Source organism: Falco naumanni, chromosome W (genome assembly GCF_017639655.2).
Source record: "Falco naumanni isolate bFalNau1 chromosome W, bFalNau1.pat, whole genome shotgun sequence".
In the NCBI taxonomy this organism is placed as follows: Eukaryota; Metazoa; Chordata; class Aves; order Falconiformes; family Falconidae; genus Falco; species Falco naumanni.
This window is the reverse complement of record NC_054079.1, coordinates 28,718,098-28,735,802: the sequence shown is the minus strand read 5'-3', so window position 1 is coordinate 28,735,802 and position 17,705 is coordinate 28,718,098. Positions and strand designations below refer to the sequence as shown.

Genomic DNA, 17,705 nt, shown 5'->3' with positions numbered 1-17,705 from the left:
CTGGCATTTTTTCATAGAAGCCACCCCTGTAGCTTCCCTGCTACCACAGGAAAGCTAAGGAAATCCTTATATTCAAACCTTTCAGCTGATAATTGGAAAAAAAACATTTCAGGCCTAGCTGGTTGTATTCAGCCCCATGCCCCAGGAAAGTCTAGGGGAACAAAGGATCACACTTGCCTAGCATACTAGGTTAAGAAGAATAATCTGGAAAATGTTGGACTTCAGCTTCACTCCGTTTTCCTCTATTTGCTCTTTCTCCCCCTGTGAAAGACCAAAGTCCTGTTGGCACCCTGTCTCTATCAGGACCTCATCCAATTAAATCAGTGGCAGATAAGGATCGCTGGAAAGCAGCAGATTCTTAATCCTAACAACATACTTTCTGGTGCTGGTTATTTCCATATGACATATATTGCTGCCTTCACTATGCACTGATTATCTGGGGGCTCTTATGATTTTTTACCAGTAATGGGAGAATCTGAAAAGACTGACTACTGATAAATATTCCACACTTACCTAAAACTAAGCTACTTTGTTCAAAACCTTCTCTATACTCCTGCAATGTGGGGATATCTAAATAAAACTTTGGATTCATCTTTCAACTCTGACCATTATCTCTTCATTTCTCTTTCTTTGCTAAATGCAAAGATGTTATCTATCATGGGACTAATCAGCTGTAAGCAGCCTGCTTATAAGGCAGATACTGCTTTTTAACTGCTTGTTCTTTCTGCTGCTGTTCACTGGGGATAGATCAAAAGCCAAAAGAAACACAAAGGAACTTGGGGCATCAAGAGAAGCAAAACCAGTGTAAACAATTTGGGGAGGGTCATTCTGCTGTGAATAGGTGGAATGTGATGCCAGCTGAAGCTTAAAGTACTAGAAAGGTGCACCTGGTAACTTCTGAGCTACTTTCAATTAATAGTCTTTCCTGAACTCATTCTTATCAAGGGGATTGGAAGCATTAATCACACATCCAGACACGAACACTAACCAACATATGCTATCTATTCCTTGTGATAGTTTTGGTTAGTTAATATACTGTCCTGGTTTCAGCTGGGATAGAGTTAATTTTCTTCTTAGTAGCTAGTACAGTGCTGTGGTTTGGCTCTGATGTGAGAACAATGCTGATAACACACTGATGTTTTCAGTTGTTGCTGGGTGAGGTTTATACTAAATCAAGGACTTTCCAGTTCCTTGGATCCTGCCAGCCAGAGGGCTGGGGTTGCATAGGAAACTGGGAGGGGACACAGCCAGGACAGGTGACCCAAGCTAGCCAAAGAGGTATTCCATACCTCTCAGCATGCCATCATGCTGAGTATATAAGCTGGGGGAAGAAGGAGGGGACATTTGGCATTATGGTGTTTGTCTTCCTGAGTAACCATTACATGTGATAGAATTCTGCTTTCCTGGGGATGGCCAAACACCTGCCTGCCCATAGGAAGTAGCGAACGCATTCCTTGCTTTGCTTGCATGGCTTTTGCTTTACCTATTAAATTATTCTTATCTTAACCCTCAAGTTTTACATTCCTTTCTGATTCTCCTCTCCACCCCTCTGGGTGAGGGGGAGTGAGCAAGTGGCTGCATGGTGCTTGGTTGCCAGCCAGGATTAAACCACAACAGTCCTTTTCAGCACCTTATGTGGGGCACAAAGGGTTTGAGGTAACAACAGATTTGATTGGAATGTGCTAGTTCAAATTTATACCTGTTATTGCTGCTTAGCTATTAATGGGCAGGTTTCTGTGCTTGCCACGGGGCTTGCTTGCCTCACTGTATATTAGACTCTAGTGTTCGTTAGTGGCTGCATCTTGCTTTCACTGCTTGCTGTACTGCTTATCATCTCACTGTGCTGTGCCTGGGAACATTCTCATAACAGCAATGGTGATGTGCTGGGGCTGGCAGATGGCCAGGGCATGGCTGCTGTTCCGGACAGGCTGGAACTCCAGTGTGAGCTCGAGTCAAAGGGACTGTGACCTGTGCATGAGTCCATGTGGGAGCAGGACACCCCAAAGCCCTATTTTAACCTATGTCATCAGCTCTTCTGCTGACAATTTAGAATACTCTCACACATGTCCATATCAGAAAAACTAAAAATGCATCAGGAAGATGGGATATCACTACTTTGTTTTCATTATTTCAGGCTTGCATTTAATCAAATATGTTGCTTTTAAAATCATCATCCACTAAAAACGGTATCACCATACTAACTTAGCACAAACATTGCTAATTATACCATCTCAGAGTACTAACAGTAAACCATGAGTTTTCAGAGCAATTACTCATGCAATTACCTTGTCTACAAGCCAACTACTGGAATGCGCTACTGCCATGGTATAATGCTGCTTCTTAAAAAGTCAAGCAATATATTTAAGTCAGATAGCTTGTGGGTACTGGCTTGTACTACTAATGAAAACAAAATATTAGAAGTGTAAACAATTATATTATGTAAGGAAGTAAATATATTGTCTATTTTGTAATGAAATAACTTACAATTCCTTTTGAAGTTGTTCATTAGCACCATGTCTTGTAACAAAGTCCAGAAATGCCATTATTTTTATATTTTACTTGCAGATAAAGTTGTTAATAGAAAGCTATTAGTATTAATATGTATCAAGTAATATTTACCTTGTTCGTAGTTTTGCTATACATGAACTTAAGGAAAATTTTATTAATATTTTGCATCTAAGATCTTACCAGGCAAAAAATACCTCTGCCTGGAGACAAAAACACACTGAACACCCTCAGATATGACAGGACTTCAGTGATGTTGTCTAGCCCATCACAGATTATCAGTATCCCACTCTGAGAGCCCTAAGCCTACAACATGTTATATGAGAAATTTTTCTTTGTCTAATTTCATCCATTATTGAATGCTGCAAAATAACAAGGATCTGCAGAATCACAATGTAATATTAAAATATCAGTTTGAGCTAAGTGAACAGCTGGTAACTCTGATTCCCACCAAGATACAGTACAGATCTGCCCAAAAGTAGGGATCTCATAAAAGCTCACAAAATTATCACCAGTTTCTCTGCAAAGTAGTAATAGTCAGCTCTGCTATTATGTCATCTATTTCAAAACAGTTGACATTTCCTATCCTCTTGAAGGTGCTCTTTCATCCTGTCACTTTCTATAAACAGTTGGTTTTCGTCACCATTCCACACACAGTACATTTGTTTTGTGGTGGTCAAGCAAACCTGTATTTTACCTTAACTGTCATCTGAAAAAGCACTAACAAGAATAAACCTCAACCTACGCTTTTTCCTTGTCAGATATGTGCTTTCAGTTTCTCACATTTGGTCTTCCCTAATTCCTTTTTCTTCATCAGGTACCTTCTCATAACTTTTGATAGACAACTTTGAGCATAAGGCAGCAGACATCCACAAAGTTATCCTTAAGCTCATTTAGCAATAATGAAAGACAGACTAGCTCAAACAACTGTTTCAGAGCAAATAAAGTTGCCCTGATTCCTGTTGCTTATATTGGCATTTTGAACTTCACTCTAAATAAACTGTTTCTCCACTGCTCTGGAAAGAGTTCTAGAAAAATGATTCTCCCTAGGCTAAGGCTAACATTTCTGAATACTTAAGTCTGACAAACAGAATGAGTCAACAGATAAGATCTACATTTCTGTGTACCAGTCTAGCTGAAACAAAACCCAATTTTGTTAAGTAAGGTCCTAAAAATTCATATTATACCCTTAGAGAGTTAATTAATAGAAGATTAAAGGCATCTTCCTGCTGAGAATAGTTTCCAGTATCAACACAAAAAAGAAGGAATATGCTTATTATACCTTTAAAAAACTAGTTAGAAATCATTGTTAATTAAGTAACTGTCACAGCACTACCAAAACTATCAAGCTGCAATAAGGTCTTTTACCATCTCATACCAACATACTCTTTATACCAATCCCTCTACCACCTTCTCCTAGTCTCTTCTCACCCAGAGCATGCATTCTCTATTCTCTCTTCTCTCCATTTCTTCCTCCTCTCTCTTCTTTGGCCATTCACTCTTCATTAGCTCCCCAACCACTTAAACAGAACCAGCCACAGCTGCACCTTATCTACATCAGCCAACCCACTGCCCCTGAAGCCAGCCCACAGTTGTATATTATCAATGCTAATTAGCCTAGCTTCATTCTTCTACAAGTAACTTCATGTGATTGTGCTTTCTTCCCTGTGGCTGCCCAACTTTTTTTCAGTCCCTTGTCATAGTTTTTTGAGCCCAATGGCTAATTCCAACCTAATTTGATAGAGGAGGGAGGGGGCACAAGTCTTAGAGAAATCAAAATTGTGCTGCCGCTGAAAGAAAAGCAATTTATGATTTAGCTCTTAACCTGTTCCAACAAGCAGCAGCCATTCAGCCAGGCAGCACACATCTAACACTAATAGCCATATCATGTGTTGCTTTTGACCTAGCCAAATGGATAGGAATAAGTGAAGGACCTGAGGGTAATGGAGGAGCATCACGATGAAATCAGTTATGGTGTGTCTAGGGAAAGTAGGAAATGAATATGAAAATGGTAAGAAATTAGGCTTTAATTTCAGTCCTCATTAAGCAGCTTGCTTTTTCATGTTTGTCTAATCTGCATGCTTGCAAGTCCATCATAATTACACCCTTCAGATATTTGTATTAAGGAATTTTTACCTAATTTTTTTCTACTTTAAAAAAGTAATAAAAATATACATAGCATACAAGTATCATACCCACACACATTTTTTTAAAAAAAAATTGTTTGATGTACAGTGTTAGGCAGTATTTTAAATACTCCTATGATGACTGAAATAAAATCCCTTCAGTGATAACTTCTAGATAATTTCTACTCTAATACCTCTCTGTCACTTAAAGAGGAAATCCCATCCATCCTTTCCTGGCTGTATACTCAGTGTTTCACCCTCTCTGGCATTCATCTGATTCCCCAGTGAGCTGATTCACCTCCATAGCCTTTACCAAAAAATGGTCACTTTTTTGCTTGATAAGTTTTCTGCCAATTTAAAGCATAGGATTGGCTCATGGACAGATCGAACTAGAACTAACACAGAGGAGAAATTATCACAGGTTGGATGGGAGCAGGTGAGGAAGTGGAACTGTGCTTTTCCATGTCAGCCAACTGTTGGAACAGCTCAGCTGTCTACTCTAACCACAGCACAAATCTTAAACTTTTTAGCAAATTTCATTTAAAACTCAAGAATATCTAACCTCCATGGAGATTTGTTCTGCTATATCTTATTCAGAAATTTTCCATAAATGTCCTCTAAGCAAGTTTACTCAAAGTTCTGAAAGAATTAAAGCCTTCAGGGGATACAGCAAATATGTGGAAGGACTGCATCAAAACTATTCAGGTGTGGAAAATTAGGTCAGTGTTGCTAGATGCTGATATTCAGGTTTCCCATCTTAGTCATAAGTACTCCATTTCACTCAATACTTTCAGAGTGTGCAACAGTCTCCAAATATTGCTAATAATACTACAGCTCCTGGACTTAATATTTGGGGGGTGGGGGTGGTGTTAGCAGGCCCAAAGGAATTAAAATCCAAAATTGCTGAATAACCTTGTCACCAGCATTCCATTGCTTTAATAATGTATTTAGCATCCTGTGATATATTAGGAACATTTTACTAGTTGTAAATTCTTTGCTCAAGAGGATTTAATCAGGATGTGACTTTAGGGCTTTTTGAGCCCAGAGAGAAATATTCAGGATACACATTTCTCTTCAGAAAAGCATTAGGTGGTGAAAGACTGGTTTTCAAAGCAGACATTTAGGAGTGTATTGAGATTTTGAAATTGATTTGCCCATTCCATAATGGAACCATTTAAGGTAGAACCCTGTTCTTAATTAAGAAAAGTGGTGATTTGTTTCTGCAAAGCAGAGAAAACTAATGTCTTTGCCATAGCAAATTAAAAAAGAGGTATGTTATATTTCAGTTACTTTCACTCTAATTTTTTCTAATTCAAAAAGATGAAAAAGGAAACTCCAGAGCATGTGAAAATATTCCAACTAGCCAAAAAAAGCCTATCTATTTAACAGTTGGGAAACTGTTGTTGGGAAAAATAACTATTTATAAAAATGCAAACTAAGAATCAATAGTTTTGTTACAAAACTCATGAGCATGACAAATCTGTCTGTGACATTTATGAGAAAGTGAGTTCTGGAAGCTACAGGTGAAGCTTTAGCTCTTGAAGTTAATATGGATTTTTGTTGCTTTCAGGAAAGCTAGGTTTACATAACAGTACATTCTACCAACAAATATTACAGAAAGAATTCAAATGTCCTACAATAGTAATTAATAATGTGTGATTTTTACCTTTGTTTGCTATAATTCACAGAATTCCTCTTTCTTTTCTTTTTGTCTTACCAGTTCAAAACTAACTATGAAAAGAGAATGTTTAAAGTAGATATTTCATCCAATGACACATCCACAGTGGCTTCCATATTAAGTAATGTGTCAGAAGCAATGGAAACCCTCACTCGAATGAAAGAGGAAATAGTTCCTGTTCCAGGTTCTGTAAATGGAGTGAATGCCCTTGGCTTGGTGGTTTTCTCAATAAGTTTTGGCCTGGTAATTGGAAGCATGAAGGAGCAAGGTCAGGAATTAAAAGACTTCTTTGATAGCCTAAATGAGGCTATCATGAGATTGGTAGCTCTAATAATGTGGTAAGTGCCTCTTTGATAAATTACCATCAATATTTTTTCATCATAGTCACTCACAGGATAGCAAGAGTCTGTTTGGCAGGAAGTCAGACAAGATCTTAACTACCTTGTAGATTTTTTCATAAATGATCCCAAGAACTGTAATTCTGTATATCAATAATTTGCCCAAACATACCTATTCTTTCAGAGTGTTTAGCTTTTGACATGAAAAAATCAGGGTATATGGCAGAATTTGCTGAGCTTATACAGAGCCATTCTATGTCTTCATAAAGACAGAGATCACAATAGTATGCTATCAGAGTTTCCTTATAACCTACTCTGACTTCACTAAAGGAAAATGACAAACCTCTCCCATAATCTTATTTTTACACAGCAAGACCTTGTTATCATTACTTTCCAACACAACTGTTTCCTGCAGTTGTGTAGTGTATATGTATATGTATGTCCTAGCTGCACTGCTTACAGATACACATAATCTCACCAATTCGAACATTAGGTATGAAGTCTTTTCAACAATGAAGATTCATTATTTGTCAGGCAGAAGGTTAATTATGAAACGAAATTATGTATTTTTGACTTCTTTACTACAGAAAACAATCAATCCACTCCAAACATGTAAAAATCTACCCATGAACACACACATGTATGTTTTAGTACTAGATACAAAACTAAAAATAAGTATTTTTTTCCCAGTAAGTAAAATTCTATTTTGCCAGGAAACATCTATACAAAGCAAAAATCTTTTCTCCTTCTTTATGAGCTCACTTAAGATGATAAATCAGTGGATGAGAATTATTACTTCTGAGAAATTTCTACATGGATTTGATGGATGAAAGTCAAATTGAGATATGCTGGATAAATTTTGTTCTGTGGTAACTTAGTTAGTGGTAACTTAGGAAAAAGCAATATACCACCTTTGTTACTGCCCTGCAATGCAGCTAACCTCTGTCATATAGATGGCTTTGTGCTAAAGTATTTATCCAGTGCCCCACTGAATAAAATGGGGCATGGTCAGAAGAAGCTTGAAATCATCAGAAGTTAGCCTTCTGTGTGGGTTCCTTCCCCAACAATATGTGAAACAACACTGGAGAGATAATAGAACTAGGCAATTGGCATAGTCTCCAACTATGTTGGTTGAGCCTTCATTCATACAGACAGAATTATAACAGAATTGGCTAAACTAGCTTTTATATGACACTTGAATTCCAAAGGGAGCTCATCTCCCTACATGTCTGAAAGGCATGCTATACATCTTCTTGAAATCCTTACCAGATCCTGAATCCAATAAAGCCTATCAGAAACATTCACTGCTGTGGTTTCATCCAGGTTAAACTGTTAAGATTTAAAGAGTTAAACTCCTGGGCTGCTTCTGAATAATTACAGTCAGCCTACTAGCAAAATCCTACATTCATGCATGTATATAAACACAAAAGGTATGGATGGGGTAGTGAATTTCTACTTTGTTCAGTGTAATACTAATTTGATTTTTTATTTGCAGGTATGCTCCACTTGGAATCCTCTTCTTGATTGCTGGAAAAATTGTTGAGATGGAAGATATGGGTGTGATCGGTGGTCAGCTTGCCATGTATACTGTAACAGTTATCATTGGTTTGCTAATTCATGCTGTCATTGTCCTACCTCTTCTCTACTTCCTGATCACTCATAAGAACCCTTGGGTATTTATTGGAGGACTAATCCAGGCATTAGTCACAGCTTTGGGAACGTCTTCCAGGTATAATACAATATTTTAAGGCCATATTTTTTTTAATAATATTTTTTGTTTGAGAAACAATTTTTCCTAATGTAATTGGTTAGCTCATTATTCAAATATTCACTTGGGCACTTTATTTCAGTTCTGCTGCTCACCAACAGAAATTATTATTATCATTATATTGACTTTAAGTCTATTTTCTATAAGAACCCTTGAACAGAGGTGAAATAGGTCTGGTGATACAGACTGTATGGCTGGAACCCTTGTGACTTTGATTAGCCTTGGTATTTGAGATTTGTAAGTAGTTTGTAATGGTTTGCTGATAAAGGATGCTGCTGGCATGAGGTTTTACATTTGTGTGTGGCAAAATGGAGCGGTAAACAGGAAGATTCAGAGGGGATTCTGAGAGCACTTGAGAGCCCTTCTTGGCAGGTGACATTCTGTGCTCAAAATCCTGATAGGCAATGATGGATATCAGAAATGGAATAGAAATGCCATTTTTGCTCTTTGTTGCTGAAATCATAGGGACTTCATATGAATAAAAAACCTGTTTGCATCTATGATGAAAAGAAACATTATTGTAATCAAATATATATTTCTACACCATATGACCTTTCATGAAACACTCCATTTTAATAGATTTTAAAAGCAACTCTTAAAGACAGATGTTTTCAGTCAGCCATGCCATATAATTAAATTCAAGACCCTGGTGTTTGGGATTATTCTGAAGATCTGGACGAGACACTATTGGGACTATTAATGTAGAATCTGATTAAGTCTGGTATTACTGAAAAAGCTCTTTAGGACTTAAAAAAATTATGCCAGTATATTTATGGGCAGGGAGGGACAATTTTAATGTCAGTCCTTGAAAATTTGTGGAATGCCTAAAAGGATATTTGATTAATAATGGTTTTAAAAGGAAGATAATATAACTAATGCCAGTTAACATAGTTAAAGAGAAAATAAACTTGGGGGTGTGTGTGGGAGTGTGGCAGTGGCTGTGTGCTGCTTAGCTGCCTACTTGGGTTGACCCACAAGTAGTAAAATAATGTAATTGTCCATCAGAATGCCCTTTCCAAGGGAGCCAGCAAATAAAGATGATAAAACATGCTGTTTACTGAAGGGTTGAATAGGTTAATTTGTATAAATTCAGGAAAACAATGCTTAGGGGTGGTTCAATCATAACTCAATGACATAAGAAATGGGAAGCGGTAATTTTTAAATAGATTCTTCTACCTAGCATGCTAAAGTATAACAAAATCTGGTGACAAAATACTGAAGTTAGACACATTCAGACTAGAGACTACATAGAGACAGACGGTAATTAACCGTTGGAAAAACCTTCCAAGAGTATCAGGAGAACTACCATCATTAGAAGTGTTTAAATCCAGCCTTGGCATTTTTTTAAAAAATATTCTGGTAGACCACATAAAAATTAAGACAATTAGGACATTCTATCTTCCCATCACAAAGCATGACATTCTTTTATATCATGTATTACCTTCTTTCTTTTTGTTTCAGTTCTGCAACACTACCTGTTACATTTAAGTGCCTAGAAGAAATAAATGGAGTGGACAAGCGAGTTACAAGATTTGTACTCCCAGTTGGTGCTACAATTAATATGGATGGAACTGCTTTATATGAGGCTTTGGCTGCAATTTTCATTGCACAGGTTAACAACTTTGATCTGAACTTTGGACAGATTATCACAATCAGGTACAGAAGCCATTATTACCTACATCTAATAAAAGCACTTTTACGATGACTCCTTTTTGCCATTATATGTGGAATTAAGAAAAAAAAAGCATCTAGATCTAAAAATGAGAACTGCAACAGTAACTGAATAACTGTAATGTTTTATATCTGCACAGAAGAAGCCCCCCAGCACATATTCTCTATTAGGTAAACCTTTAAAAAACTGTAGCATGACACACCTATCACTGGACTTAGTAGAGTCAACAAGAACAGTTTCTACTGACTTAATTTTTCTTTCTTAAGAACTCATGCAGCTTTCAGGAGCTGTAGACTTGCAATCAGTACCAGATAGTTTCTAATGCATGTACAAAGCAGTAGCACAAGAGCATCACAGTGGCATGCTACAGTGCTAATGTTAGGAGAGGTAGTATTTTCCTAGTCATGATGGTCTCAGGATACAAGTAGTGCAAGCTGTGTAAGGAGCAGCAAATGCCTTTCATTACACCAGCTGATAAAGGCGGAGAAGATAGGTATGTTTTCAAGCACACAAGCCTTCATGTTTGAAATAATAGAACAGCAAGCAACCCACTAAGTACCACTCGATGATAACTGATCTGCATTAATTTATTATGTTACTCAAACAGTTTAAGAGAAAAGTGTGATGGGTACATGTGCAGAAGAAAGAAATGTCAGCAAGGGGAGAGGGGGACACTGTAGGACAAAGACAGGCATTTTATCACTCAGAAACACTGAAAGTTCAGATGTGGTGAACTGGGAATGTACAAGATTTTCAGGCAGAAGTGCTTCTCTCCATAAAATAACCAGCTTAATTCAATTTTCAACAGAAGGCAAAACACTGTCTTCATATTCTGAGGCAATAGTTCCACGTTCTTCATACTCTGAGGCAATAGTTCCACGTTCATTAGTACTAGAGCTGCTCCCTGCCAAATCACCTGATAAAACAAATTCTTCCTAAACTAGGTGTGAACAAGCATATTTCTATCAAGTTACTAGACTGTATGATTCAGAATTTCTGTCAGCTTTCTGTTTTCTGATGGCTGAATGCCAACTGCTGGAGGACAGATACTTCACCTAACATGAAGTTATAGTGAAATGGACAGAATAAAAGTACTTGTGTTAGATCTGCCGGGACAGCTTTTCTTTTAACATGTTTGAGACTGTGGAGTGAGTTTGTTTAATGGGTGGGGGCATGTAGCTATAATGTTTTTGTCTGTCCCTTAGCATCTAGGAAGGGATTTAATATCTAACAAAATCATGTTTCCAGGGTTCTGGATAAAGGTTTAGGGTAAACATTTTGGATTAAGATCCACACTCCCCTGCAGCTGTGTAGCGTTCAGATTAGGGACTGAGCTCATCTTTTTCTTTACTACTGAGCAAATGCTTTCTTGCTTCATATCTGTTTTTAATGTTTGCCAGATGATAAGGGCAGTTTATTATGGAAGTCAATTAATTGCTCTTGCCATCTCTTTGCACAGCATCACAGCTACAGCTGCCAGTATTGGAGCTGCAGGGATTCCTCAAGCTGGACTGGTCACCATGGTCATTGTGCTTACATCAGTAGGTTTGCCTACAGATGATATCACTCTTATCATTGCAGTGGACTGGTTCTTGTAAGTATTTTTATGGAGTCACTAAGGGCTTAGACCATATTTAGCAGTGCAATAGTCAAGGACATTTTGGCAATACTGTGATCAGTGGTGTACTTCTTTTGCTGTGGAAGGCAGTTGGAAAGAAGTGTTAAAAAGAATCACAATTTCTTGCAATTAATGCATTTTCTTAGAGCAGTTGGTGAGGGGTGTTACTTGATGATGGTTCCTCTTGCATGCAAAAGGGTTACTTAGAATCCTGGGTCCTTGGGATACTAAGAAAACTTTCAGACACACTGTAATTCAATCAGCAAAGAATTTCTTTAGTCTTCTATTTTTCATAGACTGTCAATGAAAACCTTTCCATCAATCAGGATCAGAGTTGGTTCAGTCCCAACCCAGTTCATTGCAGCCCTGCTGACTATCTAATCCAGGAAAAGTTCATATGTCTACCCCATGGACACAGAATTGAAAAACAGTTGTGTAACTCTTATACAGCCACCACAATGTATTGTCCTTCAGTTTTTCCATTCCTCTGTCTGTAAAAGATTAACTGATACCTGCTGATATATGGGGAAATCCCTTAGGTCCAGGAACTAAATCAAAGGCAGAAAGTTTTCTCCAACTTCTATTTCATCTAACTCCTATTAGTTATAGTTTCCAGAGGCTTTTACCCTTCAGTCTTGTCAAGTGATCCCTGTAAGAAGTTACCCATGTCATTATCAGAATGTAATGTCTTCAAATGATTATTGGAACAAGTTGCCCAGAGAGGTTGTAGATGCCCCATCTCTGGAAACATTCAAGGTCAGGTTGGTCAGGGCTCTGAGAAACCTGATCTAGTTGAAGATCTCCCTGCTCGTTGCAGGGGGGTTAGACTAGATAACCTTTAAAGGTCCCTTCCAACCCAAACCATTGTATGATTCTATGATTCTATGATTTTCTAACCACATGCCCACAACCTCATGTAGGTAGACGCTTATTGATTAACAGTGCCAGTCATTCCTGGTGAAGATCTTCTGGGCAGAACCCTCTAAGACAGATGAATTGTTGTAGTTTACTTTTAATAATTTTAGCAGAATTCCACCTAAATTACTGACTGTAGTTTAGGATCAGGAGGGAAATGACCCTAAGAAGGAAGATTCTCATTGGCTTACATGTTCAGAGGATATAAACCCAAACCACCGGAGTATAGAAATGCCTCCAAGAAGCATCTGCCATATGCTTCATTTGTCATCCTCATCACACAGCTGTTTCTTGCTGTGAAGCTGCCAAGAGTATTAACACATTTTGTGACTCCAAATCCCAGTATATCTGTTAATTTCTGTAGAAGGAATCATGGCATTAACAGTTAATGAATATTAATTAACATATAAATTAATATACATAAAATCGCTGAATCATCTAGTAGCTATTTAAAGGCCATTTTAACAACTAGTCTGCATGCTTCCCTGAACAAGTGATCAAGTCAAGGCTAACTTACTGTTTCTACTCAGGGATCGTCTCCGTACCACTACCAATGTCTTGGGAGACTCCATTGGAGCAGGAATTGTTGAACATTTATCACGGCATGAGCTGAAAAAAAGGGATGCTGAGATGGGTAATTCTGTGATAGAGGAGAATGAAATGAAGAAACCATACCAACTGATCTCACAAGAAAATGAGAGTGAGAAACCATTAGATAGTGAAACCAAGATGTAGGGTAAATAAAGCATGAGTCCAACACTATAAGTGTGGAAAACACATACTTTTTCCAGCCATTTATATCTTGAATTCACCAAGTTCACTTATTCCTTGTTTTCTCCCTTTATGCTAGTACTGGAAAGATTTAATGAAAATATATTCCAAATTAGCAGTGATTGTTAGATATGTTGGCTTCCCACTTAAAAAAAATAAATTAACAGGCAACAACACTGGTCCTGCTAGACATGTGCTAACTGAGGATAAATAAATAGAGATTGTCGATTAAACAAAACAAAACAAAAAATAATCACTGTATATCCTACTCAGTCCTGTAAATGTGATCTTATTCTTTTTTAAAAAAAAAAAACAACTATAAAGTAAAAACAGATAAAAGAGCCTGAAAATGATTTTATTTTTTTAAATCCCTGTTGCAAAATTCCTAACATCTATAAACACACAATCAATACTTCTAACTTGATAACTGCAACCAGCTAAGTAAATTCACTGGGGTTTTGCTTTTTATGTGGTATTTTTTTCTCTAGTGTTATATCCTTGTTCAAATACTAGCAGGACAATAAAAAGGACATTCATTGAAAGGATAAAAGAGAAGAAAGTGTATAAAAGAAAAAAATACCCCTAATGAGCATTTTTATTAGCTGAGTTGAAATATTTCTGAGAAAGCAATTTTATCTGGACAATTTTTTCATTAGCCTCAGCTGATCTTGACAAAAACTTAGCCTAGTCAGCTCCCACTGACTTGCAAACATTTATGTATGTATTGTACTTCCACTCTGTATTTGCCCCCTTAATTTCAACATCACAACCTAGTTGAACAATCTTTGTGTGTTTTTGTAGGTGCAAGGCCCTAGGCTGTATTGACTCTGGAACAGAAAATATGTCTTCATGTCTCTTTGAAAAAAAAAAAGATAGCATGCTCTGGGTATGCTTATTATCTACTTAATAAGCAATAACAAATAAAAAGGCAGTACCAACCCTCTGCAGAAGATGCAGAAGGGTGAGATGCTCAGATCCTAAAGGGACTGGATTCTAAATCTGAATCTCTGAGACCAACAGGAAGTTTTCTGATTGGAAACTTCCCAAATGCTTGGTCATTCTACTGATAAATTATAAAGCTATTAGCTGAATTTACATTTTTCCATCTGGAGAAGATGGTTCCCTATGTCAATGCTAAATTTTGAAATCCTTGTGTGTTTATCACCAGTATCTCGAAAATAAAAGATAACTCTTTAGAAAGTAAAAGCAATGGGTGCTTTTTTACTTTTTACTAGGAAAAATATATAAATTTCAAAATAGTAAATAGTATTTAAAAAGTTGAATTTTTAATTAGAAAGGTTTTTAAAGCGCAATATTGTGGGTTTCTTTCAGGGAATAGATAAGTAAAGAATGAAAAAAGGGAGATAACGCACTTGCAATCCTGTGGCTTTTTTTGTTCATTTCAATGTTATTTCCTGATGAAGCCCTTTTTTAGAAATACACGTTATGTATTCTTTCCTTTTTGCCTTGTGTTATTATACAGGTTAAACTGGAAGGATTTATAATGCAGTTACAGTTGGGGGAATGAAGAAATATTAATCAAAAGGCACAATAGGTTGAGTGATCTTTTTTATTTAAATATTCAATTCTCTTCTTTCTCCCTCCCATCACCAAACAATTCTGATAGAAATGAAGGATGCCCTTGCAATGTCCTAGCTGCCACACAAAAAATATTCAGTATGTTGTACTTGTCATTAAAAGAACATAAATATGATGCATAAGTAACTGTAGTGAAAAAAGTCAGCATGCTGGTTGAAGACAAACCTTTTCCCATGTTTAGAGCAATGAGGCAAGGCTTTTATTTAGGGCTGAAAACTCCCGCCTGTCTTTTCCAGTTGAGTAATCCAGACAATATTAGCAGGAACTCTCCAGTAAATTAAGTGAGCAAGATTTAATACAGAGTATTGAGCAGTCAAACCTATAAAGCTCTAAATGAATCTCTGACTGAAAGAAAATAAGTATGGGGTGGGGTTTTATTGCTAACAGAATGCAAATGTAGGATAGAGACAGATATTTTCTGATATGTAATTAGAGATATTTTTATATAGATATTGTTTTCAGAATGTGTACACAAATGTTAACTGTAGAATTCATGGCATAGCAATTTAATTTTTGTTTGGAAATACTTTGCAAAGACAATGTAAATGACTGTCTTTCTATGACATCAACTGAAAAAAATGAATTATGTCACAAATAATGTGATCTTTGTTTATACTAACTTTGTTTCTTACAGAAATCAGATATTATAGAATTCCCTTCCCCATCTCTCATTGGTTTTGCATTGGTATGCACCCAGAATGGACTGAGAAACATTACTTTGTAGATGTATTTTCAATAAAAATAGTTTTACATTACTGTTTTTCTGTCATTTAGGATTTCTTTCAAAGGCTCTGTAACAGAAGCTTCACACAAACTGAGAGCAAACAAACTCATAATATGGGATTTCAGGCATTCCAGGCCATTTTATACAGCAGGACTTTGATATAACAGGGCTTCCTCACTTCAAATACCTGCTTACGGTTTCATGATCAAAAATAAATGAAACTGCACAGACAAAAGAAAGCAAGGAAGGGTAGAGGGAGGACCATTAAAAATTAAAAGAACCAATGTTATTTCAACTTAAGCTCATTCAAATTCAAGTATATAAATTCATATTGATATCAGCAAAATATTAAAAAATAAGCATTTATATTTCCATTGAGTCAGCTACTGTAAAACTGCCAGTTCATTATGGATGTGTAATTAGATGGTCCAAAACTCAGAAAGGTCATTGAGCCATGGGAAGCAAAATATATCCATTGACTGGGGTATTACAATGTTGCAACATTACAATCATCCTAGACAATCTACAGTTTTTCTCACAAAAGTGGTTTGTGATGGTGTCGGGGTTCATTCAGCAACAACTTCAGCTAGGAGAGTTATCATCTAGTGGAAGTGAATGTCTTGTCAGAAGGACCAGGAAGGTATAAAAGAAAGGCACAAGCTGAATCACTTGCATCTGGAAAGCTATGTTGGTTGTATCAGATGGAGGAGGCAGGAAGAAGTCCTGCCTTCCTGAACATACACCAACAAACCACTGGACAATGTCCTTTATAAATTTGTCTGCGCTACTTGGGTGAAAACAATATATGAGTTCAACCATTTTTGTAAAAAAAAGATTCAAAGAAGACATGGTGTTATAAAGCGCATGAGCATAATTTTTCCTAATTTTTTTCTACTTATCTACTGATTAATTCATTCAGTCTTTGTGTTTCTAAAATTTATATCATGATGGGAAGAGCTAATGAAAGAGAGTTAGTGTATTACTTGGAGGTATTACTGGCACAGTGGCCTCACTCCCTCTTCTATGCCCCCATGCAGAATAAAGATCTCTGTTATTCCATAATTTTTCAGCAGTGTTTTCATTTGGAAGTTGGGGTGCAAAACAGCCACAGGTTTTTTCTTAGGCAAGAATTTATGACTCTGTAACAGTGTGTGGCCAGTATAAAGCAAAGTGATCATGCATGTGGAAAATCAACAACTGGAACAGGAAAGTGCTCCTGTCTTCCTTTCTGAAGGACTGGATTTGCACAAGTGATATTTGCGTTCCATTGCAGGCACAATTGATGCTTAGGGCATTTTTTTTTCAACTGACATTGTAACATGCTTGGTTTAATAAAGTTTCAGTGGAAATGGTACAGAAAATTATATCTTGCTTCTAGTGTGATCGACTGTGCTAGGTGTGTTCAACTTGCTTATAGTGTGATCAACTATTTCCCAGAACAAGATAAAAAATCTGAGATGAACTGATAGATCATTCCCTGTCCAGGTTTCTGTGTCATCTTTTTAAGAGATGGGCTTACACTGGAAGTATGGCATAATAAAGAGGGAGATGGAGAAAGACTTCTACAGCTCCATGTCAAACTGAAAACTCAGACTTGCAACATCAGTGAGGCAGCAAGATTCCTTCTGATAACAGAGAGAACTGTAATCAGATGATATAACCCTGCACAGTGAGCCCTTTCCTTCCCCTCTTCCCCTACCTGGCACCTTAGATGTCTCTAAGATACCCAGAAGTATCTAAAATTTCAAAATTTTAGTACAGGAGCACTTGCATCTCTAATCAAAGTTTTTCTTCAGCATGCCTCATTACACAACTAGGGCTGCATAATTCATTGATTTTTCACTTCAGTGAGAGAACTGAAAAACTGGGGAGAATAATTCTTCCAGGGCATCATGAAACATTTGTTTTTATTATTGCTTAAAAAAAAGAACAGTCTCTTTCTTTCAGGTATAATGAAGTATTTTGTTCCCACTTCTTAAAACATCCTCTCA

At 36.9% G+C, this 17,705-nt stretch overlaps 1 protein-coding gene across 1 annotated transcript in view; it reads left to right on the top strand.

Moving 5' to 3' along the window:
* Positions 1–15,745, top strand: part of LOC121080399 (excitatory amino acid transporter 1-like) — an 82,013-nt gene extending 66,268 nt beyond the window's left edge. Inside the window, exons 6-10 of the mRNA XM_040578415.1 lie at positions 6,352–6,647; positions 8,143–8,376; positions 9,877–10,071; positions 11,547–11,681; positions 13,151–15,745. Coding sequence (XP_040434349.1) covers positions 6,352–6,647; positions 8,143–8,376; positions 9,877–10,071; positions 11,547–11,681; positions 13,151–13,355 — 1,065 coding nt within the window. The 3' untranslated portion in view covers positions 13,356–15,745. The remainder of the gene's footprint in view (positions 1–6,351; positions 6,648–8,142; positions 8,377–9,876; positions 10,072–11,546; positions 11,682–13,150) is intronic.
* The last annotated feature ends 1,960 nt before the right edge of the window (positions 15,746–17,705 follow it).